The sequence below is a fragment of the Lepidochelys kempii genome, chromosome 8 (assembly GCF_965140285.1).
Source record: "Lepidochelys kempii isolate rLepKem1 chromosome 8, rLepKem1.hap1, whole genome shotgun sequence".
NCBI classification, from domain to species: domain Eukaryota; kingdom Metazoa; phylum Chordata; order Testudines; family Cheloniidae; genus Lepidochelys; species Lepidochelys kempii.
This window is the reverse complement of record NC_136387.1, coordinates 102,069,696-102,094,418: the sequence shown is the minus strand read 5'-3', so window position 1 is coordinate 102,094,418 and position 24,723 is coordinate 102,069,696. Positions and strand designations below refer to the sequence as shown.

The following is a 24,723-nucleotide window of genomic DNA, read 5'->3' as shown; positions in this document are numbered from 1 at the left end:
CTGATCTGCAGAACACAACTCTTCTGTGAAAATAATTTCTTTTACTGAGCTATTTCATGACACTGTCTTCCAGCCTCGCTTGGAAAGGTTTCTGCTGCAATCACTATTTCATGATCTGAGAGATCTGTTGCCTCCTCCAGAAGTAGAGATTAATTAGCACTCCATGTGACAAGCATTCTGTCTTTCCCATGCTCCTACAGGTATTCCTCACCTCGGGCAGCTCCCCGCAAGTGGCGACATGTCCCTGCAAATCTTCAATACGGTTGCCAGTTGTCTGATTGGCGCAGGGCCAGCAGGCTCCCTACCTGGCTTTGTGTGGGTCCCCAGAAGTGGCAACATATCCCTGCTGCTCCTAAGCAGAGGCATGGCCAGGCAGTTCTGCGCACTACCTCCACCCACAGGTGCTGCCCCCACAGCTCCCATTGGCCGTGGTTCCCGGCCAATGGGAGCTGCAGAGCCAGTGCTCAGGGCAGGGTGGGGACAGTGTACAGAGCCCCCATGGCTGTTCCTCCATCCAGGAGCATCAGGGACATGTTGCCACTTCCAGGGAGCCACACAGAACCAGGTAGGGAGCCTGCCGGCCCTACGTCAACCGGACACCTGTCAACCCTATTGAAGATTTGTACTGGGAGATATCAGACATGCCGGTTTCTAAGGCTTTAAGTGCCGGATAACACAGCTTTTACTGTAATGCTTACTCGCAGCAGTTAGAAGGACTCCGATTGACTTGAGGGGCTGGATCAGGCTCTCAGATTCAGACAGTGCAAGATACATACAACGTACTTTCATGAATGCTGGGGGAAAACAAAGCAGCTTTAGTAATTAAAACAACAGTAGAGAGCCCCGGTGAAATCGACCCCTGGTATTAGTTAGAGCTGAGTATGACCACAGTGTGCCAGGCGTGGTCCCTGACCCGAAGAACTCACAACGTAAAAGATGCTCTGAAACAGCGAAGGGGAAATACTAGTATAAAGGCCCCAGTGGTAACTGGCTGTGGTAACATAGTGTATGACCAGCACACTGAATCAGGCTGCTGGGCTCTGGACTGGCTACCAAGAGAAATGTAAAGTTGTACTGGGTGCAGTGTGGCTCGAGGGGCTGTTCTGGCAGCTGGGGATCACCAGGGCACAAGTGTACTCCTGGCCACACCCCTTTTCATGCCCTCCCCCACACACACATGGAAGGCTGGGAAGGGTCCAGAGTGGTGCTGGGCCATGGTTCATTGTGTGCACCGTGGTGCATTGGACTGCGCCTCCCCAAAAGCCAGATGGCCGACAATACTCCATATGTGGTGTCCCTTCAGTTCCCCAACACTGCCCACGCTACCCCCAACTACCATACCCATGGTGCCCATCGACATCTTGGCTGCACCATCTCCTTCCCAGGGTGTGGGGGCTCACCCAGAAGCAAAGGCCCCTTTGTTCTTCACCCCATCTTCCTGCTTCTGTGGCAGGGAGGGTGCGACGCTGTATGGAATTTGGAGGACACTTTAGGATATTATGAACACCAATATTGTGAAATTGCAATGAGTTGTGTCAGGTATGCCATGTAAGGTATCTGCAGAAATGTTATAATTTTCCAAGTATGATGATCTTGTTTATATGTTCGTGTCACCTTTGCATTATGCGTTATAGATGTATGTATGTATGTCTGTGTTTCAAACTTGTGCCATGCTTCTGAATGACACCCCCAGACAGTTTGGCATCAGAGCTGCCTAGACTGCTTGATGGCTCATCACTTGTACAATGAACCCATTGAAAGGGTCAGGGATATACCTTATGACTCAGCAAGGCATGCCAGGACATGCTTATGGAGAGAACTCTAAGGCTTTCAGGCCATTTGCTGGGCAGCTTGTGTTTGGAACAAAGGAAATCAAGCTGCCTGGCAAAAGACTAGAAAAGGCAGCTGATCTTCTGCTTCTTGTCTTCATTCCTGTTTGTTACCTCTGGAGTAACCGTTCTACAAACAAAGTTCTGAACAAAGGACTGAATGACCCATCCAAGTTGTGGATGTGTTCCAGAGGGACTTTCAAGCCAGCAAACTCACCAATACTGCTAGGAACCTGATATATGGACTTTGAAATCTTTGTTTGTATGTAACAGTTTACCATTTAACAACTCTCTTCTTCTTCTGTCTTTTTTCTTTATAATAAACCTTTAGTTTTAGACACTAAAGAATTGGCTGGCAGAGTGGGATTTTGGTTAAGATCCAAACCTTATACTGATCTGGTAACGTGGCTGACCCTTTGGGGGTCAGAGGAATATTTTGCATGTGTGAGCAGAGATTTTTAAATAACTTCTCACTATACTGGACCTAGGTCCTGATTAGGAGGCAGAGAACTGGAATGCAATAAAAGGGGCTGTGTGATTCCTTTGGTTGCTTCTTGATAACCAGAGTGGGGGATCAGAAGCACAGTTTATGACTGGTTGGGGAGTTTAACTTCAGTGTTACCCACCGGTCTTGGAAGTATCTGGTCTCTCTTTTGCAGCTTGCCCTGACTGTGGCATTTCCAGTGAGGGATACCCCAGGTCACAGAGGGGCACTGGGCTCTTCTCTTTACCCTTCTGGCTGTGGAGGGGGGCACTGGGGACTAGGCTGCTCTTCTGGATGGCTGCAGCAATGGCTGCAGCAATGAGAGCTCAGAGATGGTGGGTAGGAGATTGTCCTAGGCACAAGCAGCACGGGGAAGAAGTTGTGACGGCGAGAGTGGGATCAGGCTACAACGGGGAGCGGTTAGGAGACAGACTTAGGTGGAGTGCTGGCTGGGGGAATAAGATATAGGAACTGGCATTTCAGCAGCAGAGCAGCTGTGCAGAGCCTTGAAGATCAAGCTGAGAAGCCTGGATGTGATGCAAAGGGTGAGATCACCGCTTGTTTGCTGCCAAGGGCTTTGAGCTACCGGGAGCTCAGCTGTGTCAGAGCCGCTCCACACAAGGTGTCTCATGAGGTGGAGGCTGATCCTGGGCTCTGCTGCAGCAGAGAGTTCTTTGGAAGGCAGTTAATGCCTGACTAATCTAATTGCCTTCTATGACGAGATAACTTGCTCTGTGGATGAGGGGAAAGCAGTGGACGTGTTGTTCCTTGACTTTAGAAAGCTTTTGACACGGTCTCCCACAGTATTCTTGCCAGCAAATTAAAGAAGTATGGGCTGGATGAATGGACTATAAGGTGGATAGAAAGTTGGCTAGATTGTCGGGCTCAATGGGTAGTGATCAATGGCTCCATGTCTAGTTGGCAGCCGGTATCAAGTGGAGTGCCCCAAGGGTCGGTCCTGGGGCCGGTTTTGTTCAATATCTTCATAAATGATCTGGAGGATGGTGTGGATTGCACCCTCAGCAAGTTTGCAGATTACACTAAACTGGGAGGAGAGGTAGATACGCTGGAGGGTAGGGATAGGATACAGAGGTCCCTAGACAAATTAGAGGATTGGGCCAAAAGAAATCTGATGAGGTTCAACAAGAACAAGTGCAGAGTCCTGCATTTAGGACGGAAGAATCCCATGCACCACTACAGACTAAGGACCGAATGGCTCTGCAGCAGTTCAGCAGAAAAGGACCTAGGGGTTACACTGGATGAGAAGCTGGATATGAGTCAACAGTGTGCTGTTGTTGCAAAGAAGGCCAATGGCATTTTGGGATGTATAAGTAGGGGCATTGCCAGCAGATCGAGGGACTGTGATCGTTCCCCTCTATTCAACATTGGTGAGGCCTCATCTGGTGTACGGTGTCCAGTTTTGGGCCTCCCACTACAAGAAGGATGCAGAAAAATTGGAAAATGTCCAGGGCAACAAAAATGATTCGGGGACTGGAGCACATGACGTATGAGGAGAGGCTGAGGGAACTGGGATTGTTTAGTCTATGGAAGAGAAGAATGAGGGGGGATTTGATAGCTGCTTTTAACTACCTGAAAGGGGGTTCCAAAGAGGATGGATCTAGACTGTTCTCAGTGGTAGCAGATGACAGAATGAGGAGTAATGGTCTCAAGTTGCAGTGGGGGAGGTTTAGGTTGGATATTAGGAAAAACTTTTTCACTAGGAGGGTGGTGAAACACCGGAATGTGTTACCTAGGGAGGTGGTGGAATCTCCTTCCTTAGAAGTTTTTAAGGTCAGGTTTGACAAAGCCCTGGCTGGGATGATTTAGTTGGGGATTGGTCCTGCTTTGAGCAGGAGGTTGGAGTAGATGACCTCCTGAGGTCCCTCCAACCCTGATATTCTATGATTCTATGATGTTGCAATATTTTCAAATGCAGATTACCAAGGGACTGACTTTTACTAGTAGTTGTCAATGAAGGCTGATCCAGTGTGCAATGAGACAATATCTGGAATATTCCTTGGTCCATCTAAAGGAGACTTTTAACAAAGTTGAGGTACTGGTTCTGTATTAGAGGAAAGCCCAACCCTGAGTTTCTGTGGCATCCTTAACCGCCTTGTGCTGAGCCAGACTCTCAGAGAGATATCCTCTCACCTCCCGTCTCCAAATAAACATGAAGGTTAGACACAACAGTATATATACAAATACAACCCCCTACTAACTCACTAACAATTTTCAGTTAGTCTTTGAGGTGTGCTGCTCAGTCTCTTGCATCTGTTTGTTATCCCTTCAGTCTCTGCATGGTGGAGTTCAGTACCATCCATGCGCACCCGCTCTGTGGACTCCTCCATGGCCCTTCCTGGTTCCATCTCTGCAGATCTGGGCTCAGCTAGCTTTAATCCCCTCTGTTTCCCCCTGGCACTTCCTTCCTGCCTTTTTGTCAGCCTTGGCTTCTGATCCCACCAAGCCGACCAACCTGATTGTCTAATTACCACTGCCAGCTTTCTCAAGGGGAGCTAACTAACGTCTGAGTGCTCAGAGCACAGACTCACCTGTTCGCTCTCCACACTTTGTCCCACCATGCTTTAAGGGTGCAGCAATTTTAAGTAAGAGTTAGACTCCTCTTCCTTTTTAAACAGCTTCTTGATTATTTTTATGCCATTTTCCACTAGACCATTACACTGCAAATCTCGGACTATATGTAATGTTTTTACACTAGGGCTGTCAAATGATTACAAAAAATAATTGCAGTTAATCACGAGATTAAAAATATAGTTGCAATTAATCACAGTTTTAATCTCACTGTTAAACAATAACAGAACACCAATTTAAATGTATCATGCATAGTTTTGGATGTTTTTCTACATTTTCAAATATATTGATTTCAATTACAATGCAGAATATAAAGTGTACAGCGCTCACTTCATATATTTTTGATTACAAATATTTGCACTATAAAAAAGATAAACAAAAGGAACAGCATATTTAAATTCACCTTGTACAAGTACTGTAGTGAAATCTCTTTATCATGAAAGTGCAACTTACAAATGGAGAATTATTCTTATTATTTGCACAACTGCACTCAAAACCAAAATAATGTAAAACTTTAGAGCCTATAGGTCGAAGCAAGAAAGGGTATATGAATCTTTAGCACATCTGTCATATATATACCTTGTAACGCTGCTACAACCGTGCCATGCGAACGCTTGTTCTCACTTTCAGGTGACATTGTAAATAAGAAGCAGGCAGCATTATCTCCCGTAAATGTAAACAAACTTGTTTGTTTTAGCAGTTGACTGAATACGAAGTAGGACTGAGTGGACTTCTATGAGGTGAATTGAAAAATACTATTTCTTTTGTTTATTTTTTTCAGAGCAAATATTTTTAATCAAAAATAATCATATAAAGTGAGCACTGTACATTTCGTAGTCTCTGTTGTAATTGAAATCAATATATTTGAAAATGTAGAAAAACATCCAAAAATATTTATAATACCTTTAAATAAGTATTCTATTATTGTTTAACAGTGCAATTAAAACTACGATTCATCACAACTATTTGTTTAATCCAGTCAATTTGTTTTACGTTAATCACGTGCATTAACTGTGATTAATTGATAGCTCTAGTTTACACCCTTATTTGTTAGCAAATTGTCTAAACTCACATCCATCAAACTGTGGACCATTATTTGACATGACCACTTCCGGTATACGATATCTAACAAAAAAGAACTTTATGTGCATAATAACATGTTTTGCAGTAGTGTTTTCTAGCAATGCTATTTTTGGAAACTGCAGTAAATAATCCCAAACCAGTATACAGTTTCTTCTCGCATATGTGAACAAATCAATGCCCACTTTATACCATGGAACTAAACTCTCCTGAGTAAATATTATGGGCAGTGATGAGCTGCCAAAATCTTAACAACCGGTTCCCTATAAAACGTTCAGATTTAAGGGATGTGCCCCAGTATGTATTTTTTGTACCAACAGGGTTACCATACGTCCGTATTTTCCCGGGAGGAATTTTTAAAATTTAAAAATTCCTCCCAGATGGCAATTTAAGAACCAAAAAGCCTGACCTGTCCGGGAAAATATGGGTGTGTGTTAACCCTCCCTAAAGTTCTTTTTTAAAAAGATGGGCCTGAACTAGAAATGAGGTCTGTTTCACATGTGTGGGTCCCCGCCACTCCCTGGGGGTGTGCTAGGGTGACCAGATGTCCCGATTTTATAGGGACAGTCCCAATTTTGGGGTCTTTTTCTTATATAGGCTCCTATTACCCCGCACCCCCTGTCCTGATTTTTCACACTTGCTGTCTGGTCACCCTAGGGCGTGCACATGTGTGGGTCCCAGCTGCTCCCTGCCCCCCTCATTGAAGCAGGTATGCAGGGTTACTGTCCTGGGACCTGCAGGGCACCAGTGGACATGGGGCCAGCTGCAGACAGGGGCATGGGGCAGGGCTGGCTGTGGGCAGGGGGTGCAGGGCTGGCTGTGGGCAGGGCAGGGGGTGCGTGCGGCAGGGGCTGCAGGGGCTGGCTGCAGGCAGGGGCTGGCTGCGGGCAGGGTGGTGGGTGCTCACGGGGAGAGCAGCAGGACGCACAGGCCCAGCAGAGGAGCCAGGGACCCACCAAGCAGCAGCGGCCCCAGGGCTCGCACCCAGGGCCAGGCGGCAGCCCACATGGCTCCCGCAGCACAGCACCCCTGGCGGCCGGAGGAGGAATTACATCACTTCCCAGCCGGACCCCATTAAAGCCTCAGCGCCCCCTGAAGGGAAGCGGGTTAACAACCGGTTCTAAAACGGCTTCAAAATTTAACAACCGGTTCGCATGAACTGGTGCGAACTGGCTCCAGCTCACCACTGATTATGGGCCCCTTTACTTGATTGGGTCTGTATTTCTGTCATGTTTCACAAACTCTAATGGTTTCTTCTATGTACTCATCTATGTACCAGATGACTGGAGGATAACTAATATAATGCCAATTTTTTTAAAAGACTCCGGAGGTGATCCTGGCAATTACAGGCGGTAAGCCTGACTTTAGTACTTGGTAAATTCGTTGAAACTATAGTAAAGAACAGAATTATCAGACACATAGATGAACACAATTGTTGGGGAAGAGTCAACATGGTTTTTCTAAAGGGAAATCATGCCTCACCAATCTATTAGAATTCTTTGAGGGGGTCAACAAGCATGTGGACAAGAGTGATCCAGGAGATCTAATGTACTTAGATTTTCAGAAAGCCTTTGACAAGGTCCCTCATCAAAGGCTCTTAAGCAAAGTAAGCTGTCATGGGATAAGAAGGAAGGTCCTCTCCTGGATCAGAACCTGGTTAAAAGATGGGAAGCAAAGGGTAGGAATAAATGGTCAGTTTTCAGAACAGACAGAGGTAAATAGTGGTGTCCCCCAGGGGTCTGTACTGGGACCAGCACTATTCAACATATTCAAAAATGATCTGGAAAAAGAGGTAAACAGTCAGGTGGCAACATTTGCAGATGATACAACACTATTCAAGATGGTTAAATCCAAAGCAGACTGAAGAATTACAAAGGGATCTCACAAAACTGGGTGACTGGGCAACAAAATGAGAGATGAAATTCAATGTTGATAAATGCAGTCAGACACACTGGAAAACATAGTCCAAACTATACATATAAAATAATGGAGTCTAAATTAGCTGTTACCACTCAAGAAAGAGATCTTGGCGTCATTGTGGATAGTTCTCTGAAAACAGCCACTCAGTGTACCATGGCAGTTAAAAAAGCAAACAGAATGTTGGGAATCATTAGGAAAGGGATAGATAATAAGACAGAAAATATCATATTGCCTCTATATAAATCCATGGTAAGCCCACACCTTGAATACTGTGTGCAGATCTGGTCGCTTCATCTCAAAAACTTATATTGGAATTGGAAAAGGTTCAGAAAAGGGCAACAAATACGATTAGGGGCATGGAACAGCTTCCATATGAGGAGAGATTAATAAGACTGGGACTTTTCATCTTGGAAAAGAGACGACTAAGGGGGGATATGATAGAGGTCTATAAAATCAAGACGGGAATGGAGAAAGTAAATAAGGAAGTCTTATTTATTCCTTCTCATAACACAAGAACTAGGGGCCACCAAATGAAATTATTAGGCAGCAGATTTAAAATAAACAAAAGGAACTATTTCTTCACACAACGGACAGTCAACCTCTGGAACTCGTTTCCAGGGGATATTGTGAAGACAAGATTATAACAGGATTAAAAAAAGAACTAGATAAGTTCATGGAGCATAGGTCCAGCAATAGCTATTAGCCAGGATGGACAGGGATGCAAAACCATGCTCTGAAGTGTCCCTAGCCTCTGTTTGCCAACAGCTGGGAATGGGCAACAGGGGATGGATCACCTGATGATTCCCTGTTCTGTTCATTCCCTCTGGAGCAGCTGGCATTGGCCACTGTGTTACCCGGGGTTCTTTCAACCAAAAGCTCTTGGTAACTTTTACTCTGTGCAAGGTGGTGTCAGGAAATAAATCTGGGGAGACACGGCCATCCGACCGATCAATGGCTGGCACAAACAGGACAACACAAGAGTCCTTTCACTTAAAGCTAAACTTTACTTAGTCTCAAGCATTTACACACGTCCGCAACAGGTTAGTAAAACAGCCCCAACCCTCGATGATTACCGAAGCTGAGTGTGGCTCTCGAGTGGCACAGTGGCAGCCCATCTGCCAGTGGGGAACACAAGATGCATCCAGAGGGAGAGTCCAGTCCCGAAGAGTCCCACCACCTCAAACTTTCCCCCCTTATTTTACACATTAGTAACACAATGACATGTCCCTTAAAGAAAACTTGTTAAGTAAGCAGTTTCAATGGTCAAGCAAGAGGTTCCTTCTGATTATTGATTAACCAGGTGTGGGTTTTTCCAGAGTTTGCAGCCTTGAGGCCCCAATAGACATTCCTGGGGCACATCCTGCTCTTCTAAAATGCATGTGTCAGCAACTTCAACACAATTCTCATCAAGAAGGACGCGGGGTTAAGCTGCCCTTTCTGTGGCACCCAAAACCCTCTCCCCTCCTTCCTTGGTTAAGCTAAGACTGCTGACTTGGCTGCTTTTAGCAATAAGCCATAGTTGTTTCAGTCATTTTACGGTTTGCTGACATCTCCCCGTACAACTGTGCTAGATGGACGATTGGTTTGACCTAGTATGGCTGTTCTTACATTCACATTCATTTGAGGCCAGCATAAAATATCTCTAACCCTCCATTTACATTTTCCCATTCCCAATTGTCCTTTGTGTATTCAATTTTGCATGTCTTTCCGTAATGCTTTTGGAACAATTAGCTAGAGTAGGCCAGCCTGCGGCCTGGGACTCAGGGCAGCTGGGGCCAGTGCTGGAGCTGCCTGGCGCTCTGGGGCTGAGGACATTGACACCACAGCACCCAGCGCTCCTGGGCTGGGGGTGCTGGGGCCATGGCATCCCGGTGCTGGTGGCACTGGGTCGCTGGGGCCATGGCGCCCGGCACTCCGGGGCTGTGAGCACTCAGGCAGGCTGGCCAGGACTGGGGCTGGCGGCCGCAGTTAGGGGCTCAGGTCTCCGGTGGTGGAGGGGGGCAGAAGAGGTGGAGATGGGGTGAGGCCTCCAGCAGAAGGGACGGAGTCAGGTGCTAGCCTCCCCGAACAAGTGGCTCACGCCCTGTCCCCAACCACTAGGTCTTTTCCAAGCTTGCATACTATTTACAACTGCATATGAAAGAATAATCTCTGGATCCTAGGGGGAGTGTCTGCTAACCCTTTGTTTGCAATAGCTACTCGTGGCGTGTGGACTATTTATGGTCTCGCATAATAAAAACCTGCCCCATTTTACATCCATGAACTAGGGCATAGGCCTCCTTTTCTATCGGAACATATTGACACTCTGTTTTGGTTAGTGCCCTGGAAGCATACGCCACAGGTCTCCAGTGTTCACCATACTTTTGCACGAGTGCTGTGCCAATGCCTTTTTTGGAAACATCTGTAGCCACCATCATTGGGCAGTTACTGTCATAATATCTAAGGAATGGAGGCTCTTTTATGAACTTTTTCAGGTTTTCAAGTGCCTTATTATGATTGGCATCTCATGTCCATTGAGCATTTTTACACAGAAGAGCTTGCATGTTGCTGGTTTTATCGGCCAAGTTAGGTAGGTCTTGCCCAAAGGCTCAGGCTCTAACAGATCACCTTATTTGGGGTTAGAAAGGAATTTTGCCCTGAGTCAGATCGGCAGAGAACCTGGGGGTTATTTCACCTTCCTCTGCAGCATGGGGCATGGGTCACCTGCTAGCTTGAACTAGAGGTGGAGTCTCTGTAACTGGAAGTCTTTAAATCATGATTTGAGGACTTCAATAACTCAGACAGAGGTTAGGGGTCGATTACAGGAGTGGGTGGGTGAGGTTCTGTAGCCTGCAGTGTGCAGGTCTAGATGATCATGACAGTCCCTTCTGACCTTAAAGTCTATGAATCTAGGTACAAACTGCCCTACAAACTTATCATTCCTAGGAATTTTTGTACCTCACCTTTGTCTGTTAGGCCAGCATATTGGTAATTGCCTGTATCCTGCTCAGATCTACTTGTATCTCCTGTTCCATCAGCCTTTCTCCCAGGTATGCTTCTCTGACCCTAAATTTACATTTTTGTTGATTTAGCTTTTTCCCTCCTCAACAAGCCCTTTCTATTGATCTTTTGAGCCTCTGGTCATGGTTCCTCTGGCATATGTCCCCAAATTAAAACATCATCCATCCATGCTTTGGTACCTTCAGGACCACCAAATATTTGTTGTGCTTTTCTGTGGAACACTTCAGGTGCAGGATATAACCCAAAGGTAGTCCGCAAAAGCAGTATCTCCCAAAGGCCAGTGTACAAATGTGTGCTACTTTTGTTCTAAGGGAACCTGCCGAAATCTAACTGATACATCTAGTGTGGAGAAATATTTGGCATCAACCATTTCTCCAAAGATTTCTTCCCTTGTAGATATAGGGAAAAGTTCCCTTTTTAAACATATTATTAAGTTGCTTGGGGTCTAGACATAGGTGAAGAGGTCCATCTTTCTTTTCAACCATTACTAAAGAATGGACCCACTCTGTTAGTTCTACTTTGTCTATGGTGCCTAGTGCCACGAACTTGTCCAGTTCCTCTTTGAGCTTCTGCCTGAGAAAAAGGTGCACTCCTAAGGGGGGGTGTATTATGGGACTATTGGCCTCAGTCCACTCTATCTTATATTCTGTTGAGAGCTTTCCAGTCCCCTTAAAGACATCTTGGTACTGGTCCTCAATATGTGTGATCCCCTCCCCCTCTAAAGAACACACTCTGTATAAGGCTCAGGGTCTGACACGTTTGCAACCCTAGGATTGGTGCTTTTCGCTCTTGTACAATTACAAACCCTATCCTTTCCACATTGTCTTTTCCCTTTACTTCACGCGCACGTACACCGATAGTTGGAGTCAGCTCCCCCCTGTAAGCACTGAGCTTTACCTGTTTCTTTTCAGTGTGTCTTTGTTTTTCCTTTAAGACCCACACAATAGAGGCTGGTACCACAATTGCCAGTGCACCATTGTCCAACTTACCAGTCGCAAGGTTTCTGTTTGTTTCTATCATAATAGTTCAGTCACTAGGTGCTGGAGTTTCATGTGCAGTTCCAATGAAGAATTCTTCCCTGGTGCTTGCGCTGTTCCCTTCTTGGGACAGGGCGTGCACACATTGTTTCTGTTTGAGCCTATGGTTTTCCTGCTTGCAAACTCTCGCAAAGTGGTTACACTTTTCGCAGGTGTTGCTGCGTTTTCCAGACGCAGGCTATTGCTGTGGGCCACGCCTGCCATAACACGGTATACAGACCTTTGTACAGCCTTCTGCAAGCTCATTCCGATTTGTTTTTTTTATTCAGATTTATCTCTAGATCTCTCAAATCTGTTTTGCCTCTGCACTTCTTTGTAGGTTAGAGGAATTGTAATCTCGTCCACTGCTTCAGTGTGTTCTTTTCCCTCCCACAGTTTTCATGTGGCTCGAATAACTTCAGAGGCCGGGCAAACTCGGATTGCCTTTTCTAAATTCAAGCCTGGATCTTCCAGCAGTCTCTTTCTGAGCTCTATTCCTCTGCTGGCCATAACAATCTGTTTTCTAATTACGGAACCTGTGAGTTCTCCACCATCGGCTCAGCAGTCTGAGATCAGGCACAAATTCTTCAAAAGTTTCTCCCTCTTTTTGAGCTCTCCTATGAAAGTTGTATCTTTCAAAAGTCTCCTTGCTTCCAGGAGCACAGTACGTCGCAGATTTCTGCAGCACTGCCTCATAACTAGCCTGCTCTTCTTGGCTTACCTGCAGACTGTTATGTACATCTAGCGCTTCTGACCCAGCTATAATAAGGAAAATCTTTTGTTTATCTGCCTTCCCAGTGGCTCCACTGGTCTGCTGCATTGGTGCAGAGTTTGAACTTTGTTGGGGCTCTGAGCTGCTCCATTTCCAGTCCATGTTCTCATCACCCCACTCCGGACACCAGGTGATATTACTGGGTTCTTATGACAGAGACTAAGACAACATTGAGGGAGTTCATTCTTTATTAGAAGCAGAGGTGGATTAAGTTTTTGTGGGGCCCTGAGACAGAGGAAGTGGGGCACCTCCCCATCCCTTCCACCTGCAGTCCCCCCCACCCCGCCCTCCTCCCCATGCTCCTGCTGGGGAAATGGGGTTGGGGCACAGGGGCTTGCCCTACTCCACCTGCCCACAGCTCCTGCTGGGGAGCGGGGTCAGGGCGCGGGGGCTTCCCCTGCTGTCTTGCAGGAGCACCGGGCGGGCAGAGTGCGGCAAGCTCCCATGCCCCACTCCCCGCAGGAGTGCCAGGCAGGAGGAGCAGGTTGGAGTGTTGGGGCGCCCACTTTTCCAGGGCCTCCCAAGTGGCTGGGGCCCCTGGGCATGAGTCCCGTTGGCCCAGTGGCTAATCCACCAGTGATTAGAAGAAAGTCCAAGAGTGTAATGATCTTGGGGTTCATTAAATAACAAACCAGTGAATGAGAAAGGAATAAAACTTTAACAAAACAAACTGGAGAGCGTCTGTACTGAGCTGCTGCACACAGCCATGTGGTGTTCCCAAACCCTGCCTCCAGAGCACTGCTCCAAATTCCTATGGTTATAATACTGTCCTTTATGAAGGAGTGTCTCTAAATTATAATCTTCTACAAACATATCTCTACATCTTCCCTCTTAAAGAAAAACAAATTAACTCTTATACACATATATAAACAGCTAACAACTATCTAATAACTCATTATTAAATTCTCAACCCATGTAGTACATTTCCATAAACACAATGTAAGAGGAGTGGTTACCTGCACGTCATTCTCGAGTGAGTCTTTACCACTCACTTTCCTCAAATACCCCTTCTCCAGGTAGGTTAGCAAGTCTCTATGAGTCTTTCAGGATGTTTAATCTTCTGCTCTGATCTTCTCTGAGTTGTTCTCTTGTTCCTTGACAGTTTCTCCTTTGTGCATTAATAAAGGATCAGTCAGATGGGAAATGTCAGAGTCCACATCTACTGTCAACATGTTGGAACTTTCTGGGATTACTTGTAAATCCCTCCGATTATGTCGAAATGTGTCCCCCTGCTCTGTCTGGACTACATAAGATGCAGCTGTTCTTTAATGGTACTACTTTGGCCCCAAGTGTTAGAGGTATGATCCCTCAGGCACACTCTATCACCTGGGTTAAGAGATGGGCGATCACGGGCTCTTTTGTCAAAATAATATTTCTGGTTCCACTTCTGATTTTCTTTCATCTTCCGCATGGTTTCATTGTTGTGCGATTTCAGCAGGTTATCAGTAATTAGTAAGTTAGATCTGATCCTTCTTCCCATTAACATCTGACCTGGAGAAAAGCCATTCTCCCAGGGTGTACTTCAGTAAACCAGTAACGCTTTATACAAATCACCCCCACTGTCAAAAGTCTTTTTCATAAGGTTCTTTACTGTCCGTATAGACCTTTCCGCAAGTCCATTTGATTGGGGATAATATGGGTTGGATGTTTTGGGATGAAAATCCAAATCTATGGCAAATTGCCTAAAATCTGCACTGGAAAATTGTGGCCCATTATTGATAAAGATTTCACCTGGAATTCCATGTCTGGAGAAGATTCCCTTCATGCCGGCTATCACTGATTTACTATTAGTACTGGGCAGTGTGCAAATTTCTGGATACAGAGAATAATAATCCTTTGATTACCAGGTAAATAAGTTAGTGCCGATCTTCTCATAAGGCCTTTGTGGAGCTGGCTGAGGTCTCAGCGGCTCTGCCTGCTGGCGTGGCTTGTATTCCAAGCATGAAAAGCAGTTTCCTACCACATTAGCGATGTCGTGATTGATCCGTGGCCAATACAGCACCATTCATGCTCATTGTTTGCACTTCTCAATTCCTAAATGACTCTAATGGATCTTCTGCAGTATTTCTTTTTGAAGGCTCATTGGAATGACAACCTTACTGCCCTGGAAAATCACCCCCTTCTATCAAAGTCAGTTCATGTCTGCAGTGCCAATAGTTTTGTATACTTGGACAGCAACTGCTTATTTCTTCAGGCCATCCTTTAATTATCACTTCTTTCAGGATTCCCAACGATTACTGAGGATGTGCCTAAGAGCTCTATGACCTCACCGTGTTAGATGCTGTCCAAGCACAGAACAAGACAACGTGCCCTGTCCCAAATAAAAATAAACATTAAGAACAGCACTGCTCTCCTATGACAATTATCCCCAGTGTCCGTTCCATTATCAGAATCATCCCAGCCGCTTGATCCAAACTGCCGGAATTTAGAAACCTTTCTTGCTGTGCCGGTTCCCTCCCCAGTCTTTGCATTTATGTGCAGGGAGTTTAATACATTAACCCACTGTGTAACCTCTACCTCTTATTTTAGAACAACTCCATCTCTCCTGCCTTATGCTGCCCATTGGAAGTATTAGCCAAATTGTTGGATCATATTAAAGAAGTTCTGTATTAAAATCACAAATGAGTTTGATTCCCCATAGTTTAAATTCCAGGGTATTACTAATTAAGAGGTCTCTTGGTTTTTGGTACTGTTTCTCTCCCTCTATGTGTGAAACTTGCAAGCTGCTAATTGTGTTAGTACATTCTAAGACTGAGTCTGTTCTCAAAGCAATTCACACAGAGAGAGACTCAAAGCAATACTCTGTAACAACAGAAACAGCACCCAGAGACTCCCCACCCTTTTGTTGTATTCATCTCGCTTTGTTAACAATTGTGATTAAAATAGAGATAGAGGATGTATGTGGATGGATGCTTGGTGTGAATAATAATTGAATGATCAGGGAGGTGGCAGCCTAAGAATCCAGTGTCCATCAACTGAAGAAGGTGTCAAGTGGAAATAACCAGAGGACCCCCCGGAGGGCAGACTGGAATCCACCCAACAGCCTCAAGAATGGGAGAATCAAAGAACAAGATAACATCTGGCAGCACGGAGCCGTCAGGAATGTGCCATCTCCTGATTGATTCAGCAACAGCATGATGAAGCAATTCCCATAGACTGGCATAGGAAGAAATTCCTATAAAAATGGACTCTAGCAAGTGAGAACTTTGGGGTCTGATTCTGCAAACCAACTTCCAGGAGCATCAGATGAGCATCTAACAAGGCCCTGCTCCCTCCTCATGTCCAGGCCATCTGGCCAGTGGCTTGGCATGAGCAACTCTAAGGCTGGTAACTATGATAACAACCTTGCAGAACCTGTGTGTGTGTGTATGAATGAATGTGTGAATAAATATGAAATTGAATGGAATGTTACAGCTATAACTAACTGCTTACTGAAAAGGAGGACTTGTGGCATCTTAGAGACTAACAAATTTATTTGAGCATAAGCTTTCGTGAGCTACAGCTCACTTCATCGGATTCATTCTGTGGAAAATATAGTGAGGAGATTTAGATACACACAGAACATGAAAAAATGGGTGTTTATCATGCACACTGTGCATCCTTACAGTCTCTAAGGTGCCACAAGTACTCCTTTTCTTTTTGCGAATACAGACTAACACGGCTGCTACTCTGAAACCTAACTGCTCACTAGGATTCTTTCTGTATTTACAGTAAATGTGGCATTTTGCCTTTTCTCCTTTAATAAGATCCTGCTGGTTTTTATTTTATTGGTATAACAAAATCAACTGAGTTAGGTGAAAAGCACTTCTTCTAAAGCCCACAGGACAAGCCTTGCGAAGTCTCAGTCTAGCAGGTGGGCATCTGTTTTACTTGTGTGGAGATGATGCAATCCAAACAGGCTCTGACTGCAGGAGTTACTCCAATGATCTTTGATTCCAAAATTATGCCTGTTACAGTGAATTCTCAGACTAAGGTCATGTCTACACTAGCAAGCTTACAGTGGCACAGCTGTACTGATGAGAAACTGTACTGTGTAAGAAATCCAGGAGCAGGCAGATGTAGGATAACATGCTCCCTGCATTAATCTTGTCTTTTCACCCATGTTTTAAGTGATTCCTGATTATAGCAAATTCCAGGTGTCTGGTGACACATATTCCTGTGTGGGCTATAATTGGAGAGGTAGGATGTCTCGTATCCTTGCTATAACAACATTTACTTTGGCATCTGGGAGGCAGCAAAACAAAAAACATCAGCCCCAAGTGTCCCAGCCCAGGCTTCTTATTGTGGAGTCATAAATTAAAGAACCTAAATCAGTTAAGCATTGCAATTTTGAGCAGAGCAATACCTAAGGTGTTGCAATTCTAAGTGGGGCAACACCTAAACACATTCCTTCTGGTCCTTCCCCCCCACAAGTAAAGTTGGCAGCAGATCAGCTGCTGGGTATTTGTGTGACTCTACCTCTTTGGATATCATTGGATCAGTCTGCCAACTGGAACACCTATAAAGAGTAATTGGATGGTGCATTTGCTGGTCGGGAGAGGACATACACAGCAGGAAAATGACATCTGTGGTGGTAAGACTGATAACAGCTATTTGGTGCTGGCTGCATAAGGATGTTTCTCGAATCTTTTACCTGCCCGCTGTGCTTTGTCTGACCTACACGGTGCTGAAAGCAATCAAGCTGTATCAGTGGAGAAGGGAGCTGAACAAAGCATTGAAGAGTTTTCCAGGCCCTCCAGTCCACTGGCTTTTTGGCAATGTCCATGAGGTAAGGAAAGAGGTGGGAGTGCAGAACACTTCAGTGGTGGTGGTGAAGACTTAAAGCTCAAATCAAAAAACCAAAAGCAGCTTCCTTCTATAGAGAGACAGCCTGCCTAGTGGTTAGAACACAAGTCTGGGAGCCAGGACCTCCTGAGGTTTTCTCCAAGCTCTGATATAAAGTTGCTATCTAGAATGGAGGGGTGGGGAAGTCATTTAACCTCCTGCCTACTCGTAGTGAAGGAGGAATAATAATGTTTACATTGGTCACTGGTTGTTGAGAGGATAAATTGATAATTATACAATGCTCTGAAGACATTTATGCTCTATAAATGCTGAAGTGTTAGGATTATAATTATATAGATTTTTATAAAGTTACTGCAGGAATTTGGAAGGGTTATAAATTCTCATGTTTCAAGAGATAAGGCAACCAGTAGCTAAGGAAGGCTTGAAAAAAACTATTTGTGTGGGAAAGTTCTTACAGAACTGTTTTTGGCTGGGTATCTTGTAGCATCTTCTGAATCTGATAGTACTGGCCGCTGTTGGAGACAAGATACTGGACTAGATGGACCCACTGGTCTGATCAAGTATGGCAATGACCATGCTCATATGAAGTAAAAGAGAAAAATAGTTAGAGCCACAACTCCACCTTCCTGGCCTCTAGGCTAATATCATTCAGATCTATGTTTCATGCATAATATTGTATAGCATACATTATACAGTGTGTGCTTTCCATTTAAGTAGCCACAGAAGAAACAATCAGATGGGGGCAAGAGGGATTTGAGACAGAAAAACTCTGGTTAAACTTTCAGTAGAAAATAATCTATGAGCAAGTTTATTTATTTACTTATTTTGCATGCTTCCCATTCAGTAATTTCTTTGCAGACATATAAGGTCCAAATTTATGGTTGTGTTCTTAGCTTATAGACACTGAAGGTCAGATATTTACTGAAGTCAACAGGGTTATTCATGTGAGTAAGTGTGAGCCTACTAATGTGAGTAAGGAATGCATAATTTAATCCCCAAGAGATTGGCCACATTGGGGGTTGGATTATCAGTGGCACTGAGCTGGGACAAAGGTGGCATCACATCACCTTTCTGCGTCTCTCCGTCCCCAGTCCTGGGGACAGCAGGGGATTGTTTCAGACTCTGGTGTAATTTAGAGCAGTCTTGGGGCTGCTCTGTAATATGCCTAACTGTCTAGGGCCATCTAAGAGCCATCCACCAGCCAAGGATTCCTGAAGCACAGTGTACGCCAGTCACCCCCTTCTTGACCCCAGCAGACCCTCTATCCCAGGGGTCAGAAGCATGTAGCATAAAGGTGTCTATGCCAGCCTCTGAGACTTGGAGATCCCCAGCTGCCTTCTTATGTCAGCTTTCTACCCCTCTTACCACCAGAGCGGAGCACGGGGGATAAGGTAAGGGTTAGGGGACTTGCCTTGTGTGAAGCCTCCTGCAGAAATGAAATGGTAAACATAGTATTTTGTCCTTCTTCCCACAAATCTCTGGCCTGGCAATCCTGATCAAGCAGCATGGGCTGTGTTGCAATAGTCTGAAAATGCTAAAGCTAGATCCCTAGAATCCGTCAGGGCTTATAAAAAGCAAACCCAGCAAATTCTTTGCCATTTTGCACTGCTTCTTCTGCTAACTCATTTGACTGCGCGTAGGAAGGACTTGACATGGGATGCTTGAACTGATACAAAGAGAACTGCCAAAATGACTCACTCCTGAATTGTGAGCCATTATTTCAGCTGGAATATTGTGTTATGCATGTGAGTTAGTTACACTGAATGGCAACCGAGTAGCTAGTTTCCTTGCTAGTGTGTTGTACAACAGCTCAAATAACAGAAATTGAGCGTCTGTCCTTCAGTAAGAGATCCTGCTTAGCTCAAGTAGATCGACACCACCCTGTGGTGTCAGTCGTTGCTTTACATTTTGTTTCTTCTCTTTATTTCACACTAGGATAGTTTATCTTCATTGGCACATAGAATAGAATATCAGGGTTGGAAGGGACCTCAGGAGGTCATCTAGTCCAACCCCCTGCTCAAAGCAGGGCCAATCCCCAGTTTTTGCCCCAGATCCCTAAATGGCCCCCTCAAGGATTGAACTCACAACCCTGGGTTTAGCAGGCCAATGCTCAAACCACTGAGCTATCCCTCCCCCCAAAGTTTCAGTTTCAGGTATCTCCACCTCTGACCCCTGTATGCTCTAGGGCTGCCCCCTTAGGTCTCAGGGCTCCCGCTGTCACCTCTCTATAAGCAGAGTCTTGCAACTCTGTCCCTCCAGACCATGGTTTCAGGCATGCAGTCCCCCTGCAGTTCACTGCCATTATCCTATAGCACCTGCAGTCTGGAGCTCTCTCTTTCAAGGGCTAGGACAGTGGTTTACCAGAGACCAGGAAGCCATCACAGATATTTAAGGACAAAAGCCTTCCAGAGAAAACATGCAAAACAATTGACACTCTATACGCTTGCTTCAGCTTACCAAGTGTGCCTAGCACCTGGAGACTTTGGCAGGTTCTAGTCCTTCATACCCTGGAGCAGGGGTTGCCATCTTGGTTAAAGGTTCCTGGCAATTGGTTGGATCCAAATGAGCGCCCTCTCAGTCAGTTTAAGCTGACACTTCTCTACAGTTTGTGGGGCCTTTGTTTCCCAGGTGTTCTGAAACAGGCAAAACCAGTTACTTTACCTTTCGGGGCGGGGGGGGGGAGGCGAAACTTCAAAGGCCAGGTAGCTGCATAACCAGAACTAGGATTTAGCATTAATCACCCCTTAGTGTGTCCGTATTCCACAAGAATCTCAGCCAGCAAACCAGGAACACACAAACATGTATAAAATGTATTGATACAAAGGCCTATGAATGTTCGATAGACCCATACCCATCTCACACATCTCAATATAAGTCTTCTGAAGTTTCCATGTGTCCAAGGATGGACCCAACCCCCTCACTGTTTAAGTTTCTGCTTCTTGGCATTTCCACAACACCTCACACAAGGCGTTATGATGCCTATCTCGTGCCTAAGCCCCAGTCTGAAACTCAAAGCTGGTGCAGAGAGGTGTTGCCCTGCCTGTCTCAGCTGCAGGGCCTGAGTGGGTAGATGTGCTCTCAGAATGACTAACTCCACACAGTGAAGCTGGGAGAGGGGAGGAAAAGGCAGCCTCTCTTATAACCATTAGCCCAGAGATTGGGGAATTCATCCAGGATATGGGACACCCTGATTCAATCCCCTTCTGCATTCAATCCCTGCCCATGTTCTGCCCCCCTCCTTCCCCCTACCCTGAAGCCGGCGGGAGTTCAGCTCCAGCTGGCAGGCTCCCTGCTAGCCTCCGCACCACATGGTGCCCAGGAAGCAGCCGGTAGGTCCCTCCTCCAGCTCCTATGCGTAGGGGCAGCCAGGGGGCTCTGCACGCTGCCCCTGACCCAAGCGCTGCCCCACAGCTCCTATTGGCTGGGAACCGTGGCCAATGGGAGCTGCGAGGGTGGCACCTGTGCACAGGGCAGCACGCAGAACCGCCTGGCAGTGGCCTCCACGTAGGAGCCGGAGGGGGGACATGTCACTGCTTCCGGTGTGTGTGTGTGTGTGGGGGGTCAGGCACTTGGGACCAGCCTGGGGAGAGTCGGGCCAGTGGCCCGGTGCAGCACTGGGGCCGGCCTGAGGCTGGGGGAGCCAGTAGCTTGGCCTGACGCTGGAGCGGGGGGGCAGCGGCTGGGGCAGGCAGCCTGGCCCGGGGGGGGGCGGGGTGCAGCTAGTGAGGTTAGAACAGGTGAGCTGGGGCTCCTCTGGCTGTGGGGAGGGGGGGCCTTGGGAGGAAGGGGCAAGGCCTGCGGGCTAGCCTCCCTGAAGGGGAGGTTCGCCAGCCGCCCATGCACTTCTGCCTCATGAGGAGAAGGGATCTGAGCATGGATTGTCCATTTTTCACATGAGTGCCCTAATGTCTAGGTTACAGAGTCAGTCTCACTAACTCTCTGGCCCAACGCATATTTAATTCTATATCCACACAGAGGAACAGCTTCAATGGGAGAGAATGAGAGACCCCACATCAGAACATCCTAGAATCTAGTGCTTAGGGCCCTCAGCTGGGTGGAGGGAAACCCTTGTTGAAATGCCTTCTCCTCATCTGACAGAGCGGGGAATTGAACCACAGTCCCCCACATCATGAAGGAGTTTCCTAACCACTGGGTTACAGGTTATAAGGGAAGCCTCCTCCTCTCTCCCACTGCCAAGGGGCATTTTGTGTAGAATTAAGTATGGAACATCACTATTCTTGGAAGAAGTAGCTTAGGCCTGTAACTCTAGGAGAGGTTCACAGAGATACGTGCCTCCCTCCAGCTCAGATTGAGGGGCCTAACTCCCCGAGAGATGTGGGGCTTAGAATACACCCCTCTCCTTCACATCTGCTATTGGCTGATTAAGGTGGTTCCGTGCCTAGCATGTTGGCTTTTGTGGATCCCATTCTTAGGGGCTGTCTCTCCCTACGCATCATAGGGAGCCTGGCCACCTAACTCAGCTTTTGTGGATTCCACGGGGTGCCTATTAAGAGTTAGGCATTGCACCACTCAACCTTGCAATGCCTAAGTTTTGTTTGTGGATGTGGACCTTAGTGTTTCTCTGGCTAGAGCTGATCAGGATTTTGAAATGTTGACACAGACACATGAGATAACCACAGCAACATTTTACATTTTAAAAAAAAATTGTGTCCATCTTCCAATCATTGCTATAGCTGCTTGGGAAATTTTGAAAAATTCAATGACAAAACAGGGGGAATAATGTCAAAGCTTTTTACCTGTCCCCTCTCTATCTTACTTTCCTGCCACCTCTAAATCTAAGGTGAGGTCCACACTAAAACATTAGGTCAACCCAGTTACATCATTTAGGGCTGTGAAAAATTCACACCCCTGAGTGACATAGTTAAGACAACCTAATCCCTGGTATAGAGAGTGCTAAGCCAATGGAAGAATTCTTTTGTCAACCGAGCTACCGCCTCTCAGGGAAATGGATTAACTATAGTGACAGGGTTTTTGTAGTCTGGAATTGGGACAGCAATTTAGCACATACTTAAGTCTCAGTAATCTGAAAGTTTTCCGGATTCAGGGCCCTAGACATGATGAAGTTTAAATTCTTTTCCTTATTTTTCTGTGTTTCTGACAAAACCAAAATATATGCCTATGGACAAGAAACCTTCCACTTTTGAGAGATTTGTTTCAGTTTGTCAAACAGGGCAGTATGGATTATCTCCAGTGATTTGTTTAGAGATCAGGTGCTCTCAGAGGTCTGCCTCAAACCATCACAAAGCAAAACAAAATAAGCAGTTTTGATTGCCCCAAGGCTTCAGTAGAGACCCAGCAAGACAAGCTGGCTCCTTCCGGGTCTCATCTTATCTGAAGAAAGGGCAAAGTTTATAAACTCCTTTATCTCCCAGAATGCCATGCCCCAGCTCAGAAATGCAATTGGGCTGCTAGGGAACTCTGTCTCCTAGCAACCTTGCTCCTCTGAATCCGAGAGGACTATCCCAAGTCAGCCTTGTCCCTCACCTCTGAGGGGAGCTCCAACCCGCTCAGCCTGGGGAACCTCAGCCTCACATTCACCAGTATGTTTTAAGAGGTAAAGCCTGGACCAGGGTAGTGCCACATTTTAAGGGCCAGTGCGCTTCATTCCATCCAGGGCACTCTGTGTCACCCTCTAATTAATTCAACAGTATCATGTATAAATAATTAAAATTGGGATTGAAGCATCACTAGTGGGGGACTGGTGCTTACTGAATGTCCCAGGAGATGAGTGAATCCCTACCCTGATGGGAGGGTGGGGAAAACAGGGTTAACTGGTCCAGAGGTACCCATTGCCAAACAAAACAGAAGCTAGGGAGGGGCTGCAGCCTACGGCCGTAGGAGTCCCACAGATGGCAGGTTGGGGTCCCTGTTTGCACAAAGTGAACCCTCGGACATTTGGAGTGCTGGACTATGGTGACCTGCTGTTACAACAACTAATCATAAATCTATATTGGGGTAGCACCTAGGAGCCCCAGTCATGGACCAGAATCCCATTGTCCTAGGCATTGTTCAAACATATAACAAAAAGACAGCCCCTGCCCCAAAGAGCTTACAACAGGTGGAGATAGACAAACAAGGGGAGCAATAGTTATAATTCATTTCACTATTATGACACCAATGATCAACAGTGTAGGGGCCTGTGACAAAGCTCTGTCCTTGCCTCTGTGGGTCCCACGTTTCCTGGTGGATTTCGCTAGCCTCAGAGGCTCACTGTGACCCTCCACGTAACCCTTCTTTCTCTAGAGACAAGGGCCACAGTCTACTGAGCCATTTTCATCATAAGTCAGCAAGGGAAATGAGGAGAAGTTATCCTTCCTTGCACAGTCTCTGTTGTCTCCCAGTCTCAGTGATTAATCAGGGGCAAAGGTGGGAGTGGGGGGGAGTCCGGGCCCACCTTCTACTCCAGGCTCCAGCCCAGGGACCCTAATAGTATCAGCTATGGTAGCTGACCTTTTAGAAACACGACATGTACAATTTCCTAGGCTACTTCCCCCACAGCAGCCTTCACTTCCTCAAGCTCCACTTCACCCTTACCTCAGGGCCTCCTTCCTTGTGCCTGATATGGTGTATACTACTCAGCCTCTCCAACAGCACTACTTCCTCCCACAGCTCCTGACATGCACACCCTCCTGACTGACTGGGAGGCTTTTAACTTGTTTCAGCCAGCCCCTGATTGGCTTCAGGTGTCCCAATCAACCTAACATTCTCCCTGCCTTCTGGAAAGTTCTTAATTGGCCCCAGGTGTCTTAATTGACCTGGAGCAGCTTCCATTTCACTTAACCTGGTACCAGGGATTTGATTAGCCTGGAGCTAATATATCTATCTCCCACTACTTTTCTATAGCCATCTGGCCTTCCCCTGTCACAGGGCCTCAGAAATCACAGTAGCTGTCCAAGTTAAAAGTCAGCTGAAAAGTCCAATGAGTAAAAAGGGGTGGGAAAAGGGGGGGCTTGGCAAAGGCACATATCAGACACCTAACTTTTGTCTTCTCCTTTGTCATTAACAAAGCTGGCTGAAAATTTGCAGATGGAACATGATTCTGTCACAAAATCTGATTAATCGAAACCTAAACATTCCATAGACATATCAATTTTGACTTAATTTTGTCTAGGGAAAAAAATCAAAATGAAGCCTTTGTTTCAAAACAGTTTTTTTGTTTTGAATTTTTAAAAATATTTTATTTGTATATATTTACATTTTATTTTATATTCTTTTATAAAATAATGT

At 46.0% G+C, this 24,723-nt stretch overlaps 2 protein-coding genes across 8 annotated transcripts in view; both read left to right on the top strand.

Moving 5' to 3' along the window:
* LOC140916320 (cytochrome P450 4B1) overlaps nucleotides 1-5,621 on the top strand; it is a 40,484-nt gene extending 34,863 nt beyond the window's left edge. Inside the window, exon 12 of the mRNA XM_073357809.2 lies at nucleotides 5,600-5,621. Within this exon, the coding sequence (XP_073213910.1) occupies nucleotides 5,600-5,606 (7 nt within the window). The 3' untranslated portion in view covers nucleotides 5,607-5,621. The remainder of the gene's footprint in view (nucleotides 1-5,599) is intronic.
* Nucleotides 5,622-17,150: 11,529 nt separating this feature from the next.
* Nucleotides 17,151-24,723, top strand: part of LOC140916319 (cytochrome P450 4B1) — a 59,406-nt gene continuing 51,833 nt past the window's right edge. For 3 of the 7 annotated variants that reach the window (XM_073357801.2, XM_073357806.2, XM_073357804.2), the window contains exon 1: nucleotides 17,152-17,458. In XM_073357801.2, the coding sequence (XP_073213902.1) occupies nucleotides 17,249-17,458 (210 nt within the window). In that variant the 5' untranslated portion in view covers nucleotides 17,152-17,248. Of the gene's footprint in view, nucleotides 17,459-24,723 lie in introns of all 7 variants that reach the window. The other 4 variants (XR_012160498.2, XM_073357807.2, XM_073357802.2 and 1 more) reach the window with 3 other exon arrangements.